The sequence below is a fragment of the Typopeltis vanoorti genome, chromosome 4 (assembly GCF_054136105.1).
Source record: "Typopeltis vanoorti isolate ZY-2024b chromosome 4, IOZ_Tvanoo_1.0, whole genome shotgun sequence".
NCBI lineage: Eukaryota > Metazoa > Arthropoda > Arachnida > Uropygi > Thelyphonidae > Typopeltis > Typopeltis vanoorti.
The window spans coordinates 28324758-28343494 of NC_143552.1; the positions used below are offsets into that span (position 1 = coordinate 28324758).

At 33.4% G+C, this 18737-nt stretch overlaps 1 protein-coding gene across 1 annotated transcript in view; it reads right to left on the reverse strand.

The window, feature by feature from the left end:
• LOC150107184 (uncharacterized) overlaps window positions 1–18737 on the reverse strand; it is a 646985-nt gene that overhangs the window by 410809 nt on the left and 217439 nt on the right. Inside the window, exon 8 of the mRNA XM_090391664.1 lies at window positions 13770–13841. Within this exon, the coding sequence (XP_090247790.1) occupies window positions 13770–13841 (72 nt within the window). The remainder of the gene's footprint in view (window positions 1–13769; window positions 13842–18737) is intronic.

Genomic DNA, 18737 nt, shown 5'->3' on the forward strand with positions numbered 1-18737 from the left:
TATAATTGCCTTGAATTTTGTTTATATTATTTAATAATATAATTTTAAGTAATGTAATAGTAATAAAAAGGTTCTGTATAAAAATATTATTCTTTTAATTTACTTTATTATATAATAATATTATAAGAAGCTGTGCATGTATGTTATAGAATTTGTGTTTATTATGATTGAATGTGCTTTATATGAACTATGGATTATTTCTTTATTTGTATTTCTGAAAGAGAATGTTATATATGTAAGTTTAATGTACCCTATGTGAACTATAATATTTTTTTTATTACTGAAAGTGAAAGTAATTTTATGTAATTCTTCCGATTGGATTTGATTGGCTGTTGTCAAGGAAACAGAGTTAATTTTAGATAGTGCGTGCGTGGAGCGTGAGCTATAGTATTTGAAGGGAGAAGAAGTTGATATAAGCTGAACTAGCTAGAACCAGATTTTGGTGGGAAGAATGAACGTATTTAATTGGAGAACGAAAGAAAACAAGGAGAAAGCTTATGGACAGCAAGGAGTGAAGTAAGGGGTGGCAGTAATGGGGATTTGGAAATGCCATAAATAGATTATGAAAGGACCAGGAAATTAATAGGCAATTCGGAATATTTCTACGGAATTATAAAATTACGACAAATCCCAGTTGTTTTGAAGAAGAACAGTGCAAGGCTGAATTAAATCCATACTAATAAATAAGGAATAAGTAGATTACCTAATATGAGTGTGTCATGACTTATGAAGCGCTATGTTTAACATTTCAGTTATTATAGTGAAGATTTCTTTTGAATAGTGTTGCTTCAGAGTGATAGTTAACTACAGTTTTAAGTGTACCTATAGTGAATCCAATGTGTAAAAGATGTAACCCGGTAAGAGCAGTCCATTTTTTTTATATTTCTGCATGAAGATATAAGAGTTAGCTCCGCCTGATATATCTTAACATCAACTGTTGGCATTCTACTAAAAAGAGCCGAAGTATGGAGCTTTAAAGTGTTTCCCTCTTGAAGTGATAGCTGCCTCATAATTAAATTAAGTGTTAGTTGACTAAGAGAGAATTAGAGAATTCTACTTTAAGAATAATTACTGTGAGATTCTGTAACACTGAACTGTGTAGACCATCTTCAATTATTCGGATGAATATAGTATTGACAGCTGAATGTGTGATGCCTAATGCTTTATGTTTGTTATGAGTATTTGGACTAAGCTGATTTACATTATTTTATTTTTAAAGTTTTACTTGTACATGTTCTATAACCCTGTATTAAATGTTTATTTTATTGGATTCAATTTGTTGTTTGTATGATTTTTCTTCATTGCACCGCTCATAAAGTTTATCAGACCTTGCATAAGCCTTAAATATTAATTTTAAACTCAGCCTGTAGAAAAGTGAGATTGCTAAAGTTAGTTGATGATTGATTACACTATATTATATAGACTAATCTGAATATAGGGTGGCACAGGATAATATAAATTTCTCTATATTTGGATTAGTAATCAACCAACAATTAATTAAGATAATAAAAAAACAGATAATTTAAATAAGAACTACGTTCTAACAAGATGCCGGATTCAGAGCCAGGATGTACAATCCAATGCTGCCATTCCTCTACTTTCTTCCAACCATAGTAGAACTAGAGGAGCCATTGACTAACACCCATACACTGTCCAGTTTTGAACATACAGAACTAACTTCTCATCAGTTTACTTCATTCCACCCATCCACCTCTATTCTTTGGAACAATCTCCCCTGTACTGTTATTTTTCACTGAGTACAATCTACCACTCTTTAAGAAACATATCAACAAGCTACATTTTTCTCCTTAATCAATTGCCCACACATGCCACTGTAGTGTTATAGGTCTTGTGATTTTTTCAGGTATGGGGTCAACATAAAAAAAATTTTGATAAAAGTTATAACTTCAACTGAAATTGTACCTCTTCTTCCAGTCCTTTATATAAGCTTTTTACAAAAACTATAGATAACAAAATAAATTGCCTTCAATAAAAAGAACAGGCAGTTTCAGAACATCATTCTATCATTCTCAACTTGACCCTTCATCATCTAAAAAGCATTAGATCAGCCTTTAATTTTTCCCAAATAATGGGGAAAAAACTAAAGAATATAATATGCCAATTTTCTTGGCTTTCATAGATTATAATAAAAAGCCTCAATAGACTTGTCAAATGACAGAAGCTTTAAAAATAAGAATAAAGGATGTCCATATTAATATATTAACTTATATACATGAGAGAGGATTATCAATAATAAACATATATACAGTAGACAACGCTTATTGTGACCACTTTGGGACTGTCGCTTTTCGATAACAATAACCGGCTGATAACATGAAGCAAAGGATATAAAATGATCTTCTATACTTGTATTAGGTTCACTTTCTTCTACTAATTTAAAGTTTCATTGGAAGCAGCTTGGCATATTGCCAACACTGTCATTGTAGCCACCACTTCAACACTGTTATTAATATCCAGCCAATTTTCAAACCATCTGAGGTTTTATCAAAAATTTCATTTGTAAGATATTCAAATTCTTCAGAAGAAGGAGATTCAGAGTTTTTTTAAAAATCTGCCTATTTTGGAAGCAGTTTTCAATAGTCTTCTCTGAGACTTGCTTCCATGACATTGCTGCCAAATGCAATGCATCAAGAAGGGAAATCTTTTTTTGCAATTGCACTTTCATCAGATTGGTCTTTTATATAATCAAGTTCAGCTATAATTCTCGCATGAACTTCCCTGTGATAATAAGCTTTAAAAGTTCCTATGATATGATGCTTTGGTCAATGAATTAACAATGTAGTGTGCGAAGGCAAGAAGATTACTTTGGTATTCTTTAATGATAAATTGTTTGTGTGTGCACTGCAGTTGTCTATTAACAAGACAATTTTTCGCTTTAATTTAAGATCCCACTTAACCAATTGTTGAAAATGGCATTAGTCATCCAAGCATTTGCATTAGAACAGCAGTCACCAGGCAAACTTTTGATGCCTTTAAAACACCAAGGATTTTTACTTTATCCAATCACTAGGAGCTCTTGTTTATCACTTTTCACTTTTGCTCTTTTTAAAATTTAAATCCTTTAGTACTTTCATTATTAAACATATAATCAGGCATTGCACAAAAAGAGAGTCCTGTTTTGTCTGCATTGTAAATATCCTCAGCAGAATATTCAGCAATAATTTTTGACCACTTAGTCTTAATCCACGCATCAGCTGATAAAAAATCAGCACTTTTTTCTTCACCATGAATACACTTGTACACAATATTCTCTCTCTAGCTTTTTCCACCTGTTAAACCATCTATCAGTTGTGATGAAATTTTCTTTGCCCATTGTTTTTGCAAGTTCTACTTTTCAGTGCATCAAATGCCCATTAATCAGTGAAATTTTTAAATGTACAGCACTATGCCAACTCATTTTGGGCAACTTATCATAGCACTCCAAAATTCTTTGCTTTTCTTGAAAAGATAAATCTTTATGTTTTTTTCTTGTTTCTGTCATAATGCTAAGGGCTGTTTTAACAAGACTTCAAGTCAAATTTACTTACTGAAAGAGAGCATGAAAATAAACTTGAAAAATCACAATTCAACTATATTTATACCCACCTGCATTTGACTGGAAGATAAGATTTACAGAAGATTAAGATTAAAAAAAATTTATAAAAAGATATAGGAGTTACAGATTATATCTGAATTATGGGATTTAGATTATGAGGATAGATTTAAGAGTTACAAAGATTATATCTGAATTATGGGATTTAGATTATGAGGATAGATTGTGAGTATGTGGATTGCAGACTCTGGTTAACAGGAGAAAGAGCAGTGATATGATAGAGGGCTATAATCTTTTGAATGGGTGTTATAGGATTTCAACAGATGAAATTTTTCGTTAACACTGGGGCATCCATGGAAGTTAAGTTTGTTCATAGTCAAGAAAGGGGTAAGAGCTAGGCTTTTCTCCCAGAGAGCAGTGAGTGAGTGGAATAATTTACCCGTAGGGGGTAGTGAGTGCATCTAGTGTGAATGAATTTAAGGGAAGGTATGATAGCTGGTTTGGATGATTTATAGCCTCCCTTGAGTTCTTGAATCCATGGAGGTCTCACATAATAATAATAATAATAAAATAATAAAATTAAAAGAAGATTAACACAAAACTCAGATTTCGACAAATGTCCTTTGTCAAACTTTCTCCTGATTAACTCTTAAAGTTCTTAATTCTGAGATGCAAAAGGGCAAACATTCGAGAATTTTGAAAACAATAACCAGAACTTTGATTATAGACAGATTCTTTTTAATTCATTTTAAATGGTGTTGTTATAAAACATTATGTATTTCTATTACCCTGCTTTGTCTTTTTTTATAGTTATTTCTACCATATCCTATGTTCTCTGACACTCTACAGTCTAACAAATTTATTTGTTTTACAACTGCAGACTATGTATTGAGTGTGTCATTATAAGATTTTAAACTAAAGACAAAGCAGATATTGTTTGTATTCCCTGCTTATATTAATTCTTACTTTAAATTAGTCATGGGTTAATTATTGATCACATAAACTTCTATCTTATGCAGGTTAGAAATTTTCAGTCCATTACAAAATCAGTCCAATGTGTTGTTCACAAACCATTTAATTAAATCAAAACGGAATATTTATAGTTTGATTCACATTAACATATATATATACAATTTCATTACAATTCTTTTGTTATTTTCAATTCTTCCTAATTCAAACTTAGTTCCCATTTTCTTCCTTTAAAGTTAATTCACAATCTAGAATATCCTGCCCATATATACATTAACTGACAATAAAGCATACCTTGAGTAAAGCTTAAATCAAAATCAATATACATTATCTCATAAACAGACACACTTGATGTACAATCTTGTTTGGAATTATCACATATATAACAACTATTTACAATTCTCGTTCAGCACTGCCTTTTACATGAATCTTCTGTTCATACATAAGTGCTCCTTCTTGTCTTTCTTTCCATCTGCTGTCTCGTTCTTGATTTCCTGCCAAATTTCTTCTTTGTCTCTCTGTGTCGTTGATTATTACATGCCTTATAGGACCCTTAACATGACAGCAATGTGCAGCTCTTTCCTTTTGATTCCAAACAGCAGACCTCACGTGGCAGCGGACTCAGATAAGATAAGGTGAAAGCCCTAAGACCCCCATTACTTCTCAATGGGCCTTATATATGCCAGGACTTCTGTTATATGCATGTGCGAGTTTCTCAAACTTTCCATATATGGTCATGTATATACCTTCGGACATGATGACGTCATATTTCAAGCATCTTTTGAAATTGCCATATATGTCAATTAGAATTCTTCACTATTCTTAGAATTATACTGATTAGACATGAGTTAACAGCATTATGTGATGACGTCATGTGGCACATTATTTTAACAAAGGCTCATTCAAGTTATTAACATTTCTGTACATTCCTCTTAAAAAAACATGTAAAAGCAAACAAGATAAGTTACATTGTTACATATCATGAGAGATTTTACAGTGCGTTTTGGGACCAACTGATTTTGATAACAACAGCCAATTGATAATATTATCCACAATCACAATAAGCAGATTCTACGATATATGGAAAAGAAATTGAAATAGAAATAAAAGGAGCAAATCAGATAAGGAAAATTAATTTCACCAAAATTATTTGCAGCAACTATTTTATGATATAACTGAACTGGGAGAAAAGAGGATTCAGGAAAACAGTTTGCTCTGATCTTAATGATCTCTTCTTTTCAGCTTATCAATGAGGTCACCTAGGTACAAAGGTAATCATCCACAATTCCAACTGACTTTTTCTAGTTTCAACAACTAAGCTTGAAGAGATTCCCTGACTTAAGAAATATCCTTCGTTTATGTGATATTTTTTGATCAAATGCTTTTCTTCTTCTTGAACATATTCTGTTCAACAGCCACTCTTGTTCACTCAAAAGTGAACATTTGAAAATGCATCATCTTGTGCTATGGTACAAGAGCACTTCAGCCTGGTACCACAAAGCACAGTGAGGACAAACATAAAATACAGTTTGAGTGCAAGAACTTAGTTGGAAACTAATTTTTTTCTTCTTCTATCACGTTTCAAGCTCCATAAGTAAAGATTTTGAGATGAACTTTTATTTTTTAATTTTTTTTTATTTATTCCCTTAATTTTCTTTTTGGTATCAATAAATGACAACAAATGGATGTAGCATGCCATAATTATACCTAAGGACTTTATTCCTTATACAAACTCTGATAAAGAAATGTCATTTAAAAAAATAAAATATTATATTTTTTAATTATTAAATGTTTGAAACAGGACTAAAATTTTTCCTTTAAAAAAAAAAAAAAAAATCTGATGTCACTAAATTTTAAAAATCTGCTACTGACAAATAGCAGATTTTCTGGTAACACATGTGTATCTGTAAGATTTGATATGGCATGCTAGGAATGCAAAATCTAAAATACTCTGGTCTTTACCACCATCACCACTAGCTTAAGGTTTCCTTGCCTTATTCAGTAACATGCATCAGTTATATTCAACACTCTAAAAATTCTGAAAATCAGTCTGACTTCATGATCTTATCATTGAGATTACTTAGGTTCCAAGGTGATCTTAATATCCACAATTCCAACTGGTACGGTTTTCTAGTTTCAACAATCGAGGTTGAAGAGACGATATAAGCATGATCTAATGTACAATGTTCATCTTCTAGCTGAAATGTTCTCTATCTTCTTCAATTTCTTCTTAAAGTAATAATACAGTTACTTCTTGTGTAATATCATAACTAAGATCATAATCTTGTGCAAATTTGATGTCCAACAGCATGACCTCCCCTCAGCCACTCCCAACCTTGTGTCCTTCAACATTACTTTCATGGTTACTACTGCTTCCACTTAAATTCTATAACCAATTGTGAGCAATTTACAGAAATTATTCTCAACAGCATGAAGGCCTTCATTCCCCACTGCATCCAAATCATATAAACTTTCCAAGCCATGGTTCAACAGTAAGTACAATAAGGCAGGCAAATTTAAGTAGAATTATAAAGATAAATATCATATTGCAAATTGGACTTTGGCAAGAACATAGAAAATAAATATCAAGAAGGTGGCAAGATATTCTGGAGGTTATTGAAAAAGCTCAGAAATGGAGGAAAGAGTGCTGTAAAAGGAATTAGAGATGATCAAGTGTTATGTAAAGATGATATGATAAACAAAACGATCAGTGACAGCACAGTAGTAAAAAACACTCAATAGGCATGCAATCAGGAATACATATTCATACTTGAAGTAGAAAAAGCAATTAAAATCCTGAAATGTGGAAAGACAGCGAGAGTTGATGATATTTGACCAGAAATGCTCAAGTATGGAGGTATAAAAGTCTTACAGTTGCTGCACTGCATACTTCAGAAGGCCTGGACACAGGGAAGAATTCCAGATGATTGGAGTAGAGCTTTCATTGTATCCATATTTAAAAAAAAGAAATAAAACTGAATGTGAGAATAACAGAGGTATTTCCCTACTGAGTATTCCTGGTAAGATTTATGCAAGTATACTTGAGAAACAGTTGAGGAGGATTGTGGAAGGGAAACTTGGTGAAGAACACACTAGATTCAGGCCAAATAGAGGCTGTCAGGATCACATTTTCACTTTATGACAAATAGTTGAGAAATCATGGGAATATAACAAAGATCTGTATTTAAGTTTTGTAAGGCATTATATCAAGCAATACTTAGTCTTTATTTGAGTTGTAAATCAGTTAGAATTGAAGGAAGTACAGGAACATGGTTTTATGCGAAATCTGTTGTCAGACAAGGATGTACATTATCCCCTCTGTTATTTATTATCTATATGGATAACATTATGAAGGAAAGTGTTATTAAATCTGATATTAAAATTGGCAGTGCACTGAAATAGAAGAATTACAAAATAAGAACAAAACCAGAGAAGCATTCCTGAAAGTTAAAGAAATTAATTCAAAAGCAAAACGTATACAGTCTAATAACATCAACGACAAAGATGGGAACATAATCATTGATAAGGAAAAGATAAATAGAAGATGAGTGGAGTACTTATCAGATCTCTATGATGATGATAATGGTAAGGTTCATGACAACAGATACCACTCTACCGACAAGAAAGGATATACAACACATAATTAAGAATCTTCCTAATAATAAATCTTCTGGGTGCAATAATATTCCAGCTGAGCTGCTGAAAGCTTTGAATGACTATAATAACAATTTGGTGGAATCCATTCAAGACATCTATAAAACAATAGAATTACCTGAAGTTTTTATATCTATCTGCATAACAATTCCAAAGAAAAATAATGCACAAAATTGTGAGGATTACAGAAACTGTGAGCCTAATATCCCATGAATCTAAATTATTTTAACCATTGTTAACAAAGAAATTGAAAGAGCCTTAATCAGTGAATTGAGTGAATAATAGAAAGGCTTCAGAAGAGGAATGGGAACCATTAATGCTATCCTGGAACTAAAAATATTAATAGAAAGATCACTTGAAAGAAATATGAACAGACACATATGCTTCACAGACTTTCAGAAGACCTTCTACTGGGTAAAACATAATAAAATATGCAATATATTAGATAAATTAGACAGAAGATCGTGTACTTAAGATTATAAAAATGATTTACGCCAAACAGAAAATGCAGCTGCTTAACTCTGAGACTTCTGAGGGTGAAAATAAAAATAGGAGTTAGACAAGGTTGTATCCTTTCACCAAATTTGATTAATATCTATTGTGAGACAGCATTAAAAAGATTGAAAAACAAACAATAAGAATTAGTATTAATGGTATAAAATACAACAATCTTAGACATGTTGATAATACCATTCTAATAGCAGAAAACGGAAAAAAATTAATCAAATTACTGCAGCTACTAATTGAACAAGATAAAGAGTTTGGATTAGATATAAATTCAATAAAGACCAAATTTATGAAAATCTCAAAAGAAAAAGATCCGAGCCAGAAATATTCATAAATAATATGAAAAGTGAACATACAACAGACTACAAATATTTAGACACCTACTTTACTGCAGATGGAAAGCAAGATAAAGAACTAAAAATAAGAACAGCCATAGCTAAAAATGCCTTTTGGAAAAAAACAAAAATAAAGATCTGCTCAGAAGTTCTGTGGGCATTGAGACAAAGAAAAGAATGATAAGAAGTGGCCAGTTTCCACATATGGAAGGGAGACCTGGGTATTGTCCTTTGAAATGTGGTGCTATAGGAGATCTCATGAACAGATTACGCGACAAATACAGATGTCCTACAGAGAATGTGAACACAGAAATCTATATTACAGGAAACGATCCAGAGAAAAATGAGATTGGCAGGACATGTACCGAGGTTCAACAGTACATGTCCTGCCAATATGATGTTGCCACTGAAGCCATCATTTCTAACCCAGCTCTCAGATCCATAAGTTAAAATTGGTTTGAACACTGTCTTGTATACAGCTAATTTAGTATTTTGACTAATCTCTTTATTCATTCCATATAAATTTATTTAATTGACTTCCTACCATGCCAACTTTTTTGATTCTGTCATCTATTTCCATATTTAATTTACCATCTTCACTAAAAATCGTGCAAGTAGCTGAAATGTTTTACTAGTTCTATAGGCTCTCCATTTGCAATGCAGTTTCAACGTTTCTGCTTATTTTCATTGTCTTTGACTTGTTATTGCTGACCTTCATACCAGATCTATTACAACAGTTACTCAATTTAGTTAGGGAATCTTGTAGACTTGTACTGGATTTATTTAGAAGTATAACATCATCTGCATAAAATAAGGAGCTGAGATTATATTCTCCAATTTTAATCATCATCATCATCATCATCATGTAGCTTCCTCAATGAGAGGGTGCGGCACCATAATCCTTCCAGTTCTCTTTGTTGGTGGCTTTCCTTTTAGTTTCTGCATAGCCATGTGATCCTGACATGATCTTATATCTTCAAACCATGTCCTTCGTTTTTTATCTCTTGATCCTTTTCCCATAATTTTTCCTTCTAAAACTGTTAGAACGTGATGATGATGATTAAAATTGGAGAATATAATCTCAGCTCCTTATTTTATGCAGATGATGTTATACTTCTAAATAAATCCAGTACAAGTCTACAAGATTCCCTAACTAAATTGAATAACTGTTGTAATAGATCTGGTATGAAGGTCAGCAATAACAAGTCAAAGACAATGAAAATAAGCAGAAACATTGAAACTGCATTGCAAATGGAGAACCTATAGAACTAGTAAAACATTTCAGCTACTTGCACGATTTTTAGTGAAGATGGTAAATTAAATATGGAAATAGATGACAGAATCAAAAAAGTTGGCATGGTAGGAAGTCAATTAAATAAATTTATATGGAATGAATAAAGAGAAATTAGTCAAAATACTAAATTAGCTGTATACAAGACAGTGTTCAAACCAATTTTAACTTATGGATCTGAGAGCTGGGTTAGAAATGATGGCTTCAGTGGCAACATCATATTAAAAACGAGGATATTAGAAAAGTATTTAACATTGTTAGCATCCACTGGATAAAGTGCCTTAGAAGATAGAAATATAAGATCTGATAATGTTGGAGTCTTGACAGGTAACCGATTGATTTGGAGGAAAATTGTAGATAGGAAGTTAGTAATGATGTAAGTTTTTCATGTAGTACTATCATATCCTGTACACCCCTTGGGGGTACAAATCAGGAATTTGATGATGATTTTCTCAAGTACAGTAAATCCTCGATTCAATGGACAAAATTTTCAGTCCATATGCCACATGTGAAAATTAACAACCTGTTAATTTTAAAATGCATTTAACTAAGATTTGCTTATAATCAAATTAACAGGTTATTTTTTATTATTAATTTCGTGTTATTTAAAACATTTTGGTGAATAGGCAATCATATGTTGGTAAAACACTGAGTAATTTAGCTGACATAAATGAGTCACTGCTCATAAAACATGTTTTATAAGCAGTGACTGAATGATTAGCATGTGATCACACCAATCGCGCTGTAATTGGTTTTTTCCTCGCGTGCATGACTCTCTGCAGCAGTTTTAACGCATGCTGGCAGATGTTCCGACGTGTGCTAAGCCAAGCCCAGTAGTGTGCATTTGTTTACTCGCAGTGAATGGTTTATGTATGTATGCATTTTATAGACCTATTCAATATAAATTTAACATTAGAATAGTATGAAAGGTAAAACACATCTTTGTAACCCTAACCTTAAAATATGGACGAACAGAAAAGAATTAATTTAACGTTAAATCAAATATTGTCATACAAAAGTTTCTACATAAGTAAAAATATGCAAATTAGCTAATTTGTCAATTCTTTAACATACGTATTTGGAAAATCTACTTTATTTTATAATGGACTTTCAGATTTAACAGACACCCATGCCCCTCACCTGAATTAGTCCATTATATCGAGGTTTTACTGTATACTTGCATAAATCTTATCAAGAGTGCTCAGTAGGAAAACTGCTCAGTAATTCTCACATTCAGTTTTATTGCTATTTTTACATACTGATATTATGAACTATGGCTATTTTAAAACTTTTATACCTCCATGTTTGAGCATTTCTTGTCAAATGTCATCTACTCCAGCTACTTTCCACATTTCAAGTTTTTGATAGCTTTTTCTTCTTCAAGTATTGATACATATTCCAGATTTTTTTTTTATGTTGCACCTGCCTACAAAAGATTATTTGTAAACCTAAAGTACATTTTGTACCATAGATGAGCTAGGGGTGTTTTTTTTTTTGTATGTTTTATCAATTTTATATTTTTTTTGTATTTTTCATTTTTTTTTACATAATCTGGAAACCTTGCTCTAGAGATCAAAAAAGGAACTTTTTTTCAAGTCACTTCAGGCCTCCAATAAACAGGGAGGTGGTGTCACACTGGGCGATGATATTCATCTCCAACCTAAAAACAATCACAAACAGTGATGCCTACGACGAGATTTGAACCTGCAGCCTGTTGGTTGGAGAGTGGGTACATTAACCACTTGGTCAATCAGGATGATAAAGATATTCTAAAAACATTTAGAATATCATTAGCATCAGTTTTCACGTCACCTGTATCATCTCTGATTACTTTTACAATACCCTTTACTCCATTTCTAAGCTTTTTCTATAGTCTCTAGAATATTTTGCTTCCTTCCTAATATTTAATTTCAATGTTCTTACTAAAGTCTTCCCATGACTTGTATTTAGCTAGTTTAACACAGTGCTTTGCTCTCTTACATTTTCTCTGTAATTTCTAAGAGCACAAGCTTACTTTCTTGCCAGAAACTTTCAATATGCTTTGTGGTATGTATTTCTTCTTTTCCTTGATTTCCTCTTTAACTTCATGAGTCCGTCATGGAAATTTGATTTTTTATGTCTTTGCAGACAACCTCACCACAAGCCTCTCTGGCTGAATCCAATGTTTCTTCAGAGTTTGCCAATGAATTTGCGAAGATTTGGTTTTTGTTTTCAAACTCATTTATTCTTGATTAATATTTATGTATTTGAATTTACACTTTACCTCTGACAGTTGCTCACCTTTCATTTGTTTGAAATCTTTCTTGCACAGTTTTCATTTCAATATAATATTCAATTTTTACCCTATTCAAAACTAAATGGTGATCGCTCATCATCAAATTCCTCATATGGACCCTAAGGGAGTGTATAGAAATGGTGATCACTTCAAATTGAAAATCTGTATGCTCTTGTGTCCTGAACCATTGAAAAAATATTGCTATCAACAATAACATAGTCAATAAGACTTCCTTATTTCTTGCATCTTTTCTGCTTTTGTCCTCACTTAACTATACAAACCTCAATAAATATTGATGCATTCAACTGCAGACAATCAATTGAACAGCTAAGGACATCCAATCAAAGCAAATAAGTGGGCGTAATTTAGGACTATAGGCCTCCCTGCATAAGGCATCACTTCCTAGCTTTGTCTCCTTTGAAGGAAAACAGGAGGAAGGATGGATGCCTTCATCTTCCTGTTTCCCTGTTGTATCAGGCATGTGAATAATCACAATTTAGTGGGTTTTTTATTTTAATTTTTTTTTAATTTCTCTGTTCATTCTCACTTACTGAAGTAGTTCCTGCATGCATGCATTTATTGATGCTAGTGTATAATTCCCTTGATGATGCCAATTTAACTTTTTCAAATTACTGAAAATAATAAGTAAATTTATTTAGTTATTATATCATCTATGTTTTTAATTTCCTTAAACATTGTGAGGAATAATCAGCATACAGGCTTAAACACCATTATTAGCGAACTTATTCATAATGAAATTCATGTGGAATGTTGAACATAATACTCAAATTTCACTGCATTGCAACCAACCTCTGCTAAAGCATCATGCAATTCTAACTTCAGTTACCTAACCCTTCAAATGTCTGATGCAAACTGCTTTTCCATCTGTTCAGATAAATGAAGTTTTGATGTATTAACTAGCTAGCTGGCATATCTAATAAAACTGAAAAACTATCAATATCACTACTACAATTCATCACATACTCCTTTCACTGACGAAAAGGTATATGTAACAACACCAGAAATTTTAATGTAAAAAAATACAAAAATCCTGTAATAAATCAATACAAAAAAAAAATTTTTTTAGCATATATGAATGAACAAATAACAAATTTCAGCAGAACCTCACTAGCAAATGAAAAATGTGCAGGTGTAATCATTTTGAAATCATTCATGCATTCTTACCTATTTATTTTAGCAACATGAGGTTCTGGAACATCAGCAACTTGAATCAATTCAATGGTAAAAATGCAATGGCTGAAAAACATGTAATTGGTATTTTTAATCAATACTTTTCAATAGATACATATTTATTTATTTATTTATTTTTATTTACACACACACACACACACACACACACACACACACACACACACACACACACACACACACACACACACACACACACAGCCTCTGTAGCTCAGTCAGTATAGACGAAGCCCTCTGGTCGGAAAGACCTGGGTTCGATTCGCGTCAGTGACACGAAAAACCTTTATCTGGACTCTTTTGACTAAAGGTGAGTTATCCAATCTCACACGGAGGTAGGATTTTTTTTCACCTGGAAACTCGGGTTTTTTGTCCTGCAGAACAGGCAAACAAGCCCATGAATGCATGCATCTACAGACATAGGATGCATTGGGAGGCATAGCTAACCACCTTATTCTCGATATGGTAGCAGTTAAGTGAATAGAAAAATCCTTGACACCACAAGGTAAAAGAGAATGGAAAGAAGAAAAACACACACACACCACATGTTCCATTATGATTATGATCAGGTACATACTTATTAAATTACTTAAGGAATTTACAATGTACAAATGATATAAATTAAAATTAAACTTTAATCTATATTCCAATATTTCAGCAATGTCACGTTGCCATTTTCACAGGAACTTAAAATAAAGACACGTGCACGCAGGCACTACACACAGTAACTGAGGACGAAGCAGGAAGCTGTTGTTTCTCCTAAAAGTTCCAATGGTGCCCCCTAGCAGATTATGTACGTATTCTCGGCTGTTGGGCTGAAGGTCTTCTGATGTATGTCTCCCAAATTTGGGGCAGTCTCATGCAACCAAATTTGTTGAGGTTTGGCATGTTTCTTAGGGCTGAGGCTGATTCTGAATAGCCTTTCAAATTTGAATTTACTACAATGTATTACCATGGCGTTCTTCCACCGTATTCTCGCCACAGAATATTTTAGTGTTTTTGTCTCCATTGTTTCTGATAGAACTGAGGTGAGTGCAATGGGATGATAATCAAATGGCTGACACTTTATCTCCTTTTGTTGGGAATTAGGATAGATGTCATATAAGTATGAGAGATTATAAAAATTATACAAATGGGCATTAGGAGAACAGCTGGGAGACTGCAATCAGGACCAGAAGTCCTATTGGTATCTAAAGCTATTCAGGATTCTTCTGATGTCATCAATTTGATGAACAATCAGAGGAGTGCATGCAATGTGCAATTCTTGGTAAATGCTGGGGTGCTTTGCCTTGATCACTGATGTAGAAACTGGAGAAGAAAGTTGCCAGGAGTTCAACTTTGTCATAGGGTAGTGTTACAATGGTACCATCTGGATGTGAGAGAGGTGGAAATATGGATAGCAGAAGATGTTTATAGAAGATATTAAACTCACCTTCTTTTGTCCAATGACAAATTTCAGTGCTGTGCATTTTATATATCAGGAATTAGTGGAATAAATGTTTTAATGAATTTTAATTAGAGTTTAAGTAGCAAGCCAAGAAATATATAAAGAACATTAAGCCTAAACATGACCTATATACTCTGTCTTACATCTCTCCAAGCTCTTCAAGGAAGACTGAGGGTTTGTCAGATAAGTGTCGATGTGTTGACAGTAAAGAGAAAATACGACTGTAATCTGATGCCAAAGAACAAGAGAAAAGACTCATGCCAGCTCATACGTCACCCAGTCAAACAAGGTCCACGTCCCTAGTCAAGCAATTAGGGATGGATTGAAAAATCAGCTACTGAAAACAAAGACAAAGAAATCAAACTCAAGGCTGTAAGGGTTGGAAATATCAATAGGTACATGGAATATCTGCATACTATGGGCAACTGGAAAATTGCAGTTGCTTCAAGAAGAAATACAGATGCGACATCTTGGATATTTCAGAAATGAGATGGACACTGTCAGAAGAAACAAATGGTAGGAGAGTTCTTTCGTCAGGAAATGAAAGTAAGCATGAAGCAGGTGTAGGTTTCTGCTAAGTAACAGTCCTGTTAAGCAATGATAGGATACAAACCAGTTGGTGAAAGGATAATGGTTACAAAATTCAATGCCCAACCATTTAATATCACGACCATTCAAGTATATATGCGCACACTGTGGAGAGTGCAGATGAAAACATTGAGAGATTTTACAGAGATCTACAATTGAAATTGATGAGGTGCCAAAAGCGGGATATACTTTTCATTGGAGAAGACTGGAATGCAAAGATTGGCAGAAATAACACAGAATGGGGAAAAGATTATGGAAAAATTTGGATATGGAGAAAGAAATGAATGTGGAGAGATGCTTCTGGAATTTGCCACTGATAACGACCCGATGATTAGCAACACCAAATTCCAACAAAAAGATTGTCGTAAATGGACATGGCACTCCTCTGATAGCAGGCATGAGAATATGATTGACCTGATATTAACAGACCAGAAATGGTGAACATCAGTTCAACAGTACAGATCATTCCAAGGAGCTGATATTGATTGTGACCACAACTTAGTGATTGTGAATATAAGACTAAAACTGAAACAGAATTACAAAGGAAAATTCCAAAAAAATAGAGAAATCTCAAGACTAAATGAAGACAGATTAAGAACAGCATATCAGGATATACTGGAAACTAAGCTTAAGACCACAAGTGAAAAACAAAATATAAATACAAGAGCAGAACGATTGACTACAGTACTAAAAAAAAGTGGTAGAGGAAGTAATTTTCTGAAAGAGAGAAGATCATCAAGAAATGGATAACTCAGGAGACCCTGAAATTGGTACAAGAGAAAAGAGAACTGAAATGTAAAAGAGATAATTCAGAGGCAGCAAAAACAAAATATAAATACAAGAGCAGAACGATTGACTACAGTACTAAAAAAAAGTGGTAGAGGAAGTAATTTTCTGAAAGAGAGAAGATCATCAAGAAATGGATAACTCAGGAGACCCTGAAATGTACAAGAGAAAAGAGAACTGAAATGTAAAAGAGATAATTCAGAGGCAGCAGATGAGTTATATATGTTATATGAGTTATACCATCAATAAATGCAATGAAGTATGGAAAGAAGCAAGATCTGAAAAAGCCAAATGACTGGAGGACCAATGCAAAAAGACTGAACAGTACTATGGAGAACACAAAACTAGAGAGGTCTATAAACTTATAAGAAATGTTAATAGGAAAATGGCAAACAAGATCAGTAGCAGTCAAAAATGAAGATAAAGTATTGATGGACAAGATATTGCAGCAAACTATATAAAAATCAACTAAGTAATATTACAATAGAAGTAATCAAAGAACTAAAAGCAATCTCTCTGCCGGCAGAGATTTTTGAAAATGACATCTTGGAAGAGGAGGTGAGTAAGGCTATAAAACATCGAGAACAATGAGTCCTGGAAATGACAACATAATAGGTAAGATGCTAAAATATGGGGGAGAACTGGTTGTGAAAGAAATGTATATCTATGTAATGAAATATGGAGATCAGGGAATGCCCCCTAAGAGTGGATGAATCGGTCTTGCTTGTTCTTCATAAGAAAGGTAGTGCTATAGAATGTACTAATTACAGAACTATTGCACTAATGAGTCACCTTTGCAAAGTGCTGATGAAAATACAGAATGAAAGGTCATACGGAGGCACATCTTCCTGATGAACAAGCCAGATTTCAAAAAGATCGAAGTCCAGTGCAACAAATACTCACACTAAAACTAATAACAGAGAAAGCTCGAAGAAAGAACAAAAAGATATACTGCTGTTTCGTGGACTTCCAAAAAGCCTTTGATAATATTGACCAAAATATAACATGGGTAGTCTTGGAATCCTATGGTGTGGACAACAAATTGATCTGCCTGTTGAAAGATATAAACAGCAAAGCACAAGCAACAGTCAGGATAGCAGGTGTGACACTGGAGATTGGTTTGCCACTAGTCAAGGCACAAGACAAGGGGATCCAACATCACCAATCATCTTCATCACACATCTGGGAAGAACACTAGATAAGATTAAAGAAGGTGGATTCATTTCAATAAATGGCACGAGAATAAACTACCTCTGCTTTGCAGATGACATCGTCCTGATTGAAGACGATGCAGTAAGGCTGGAATGGACACAGCTAATATTATCTGCAGAAGAAAAAATATATGGACTAAAGGTCAATTTTGCAAAAACTAAAACAATGATAGTCGGACAGCAGGAGTTACTGAACAAAGTTACCATAGAAGGATTTCAACTAGAAAATGTGGAACACTTCACATATCTTGGATGCCATATGATGCATGACTTGGACCCAAAAAAAGAGATAAAAATTAGAATAGCCAGAGCAACAGATACCTTAAAAGCCATCGACATAATATGGAAGAGCTGAGCTATAAAGATACACACTAAACTGTGCACTGTGGAAACCTGTATCTTCAGCTGCATGCTCTATGGATGTAAGGCCTGGGTACTCCTGAGAGAATCTGAAAGGAGGATATTAGCATTCGAGAGAAAGTGCTATAGAAAGATCTTGAGAATAAACTGGATCCAGAACGTGAATGATGAGGAAATCTACAGAAGAATACAACCAAAAGAAAACCTGATTCAGAAAATAATCAAAAAGAAACTACATCTATTTATCCATATGTGTAGAATGAACGATGTGAGGAAATTAAAAACGCTGCTCTTTGGGATGACTGAAGGAAACAACAAAAGAGGAAGACCAAACAGAGAATGAATTGATGACAATGTCGGATGGTGCAGAAACCCTGTACACAAACTGAGTCATCTTGCACAAAATAGAATGCAATCGAAGAATCATATCAGGGTGGCATCAGACACCTACAGGCATTGAACCCACAGCTGTTGTTGATTGAATAGCTTGTGTAGTTAACCAAGTTGTTAGCATACCTGGTCTCCAACCACAGGTTACAAATTCAAATCCCATTA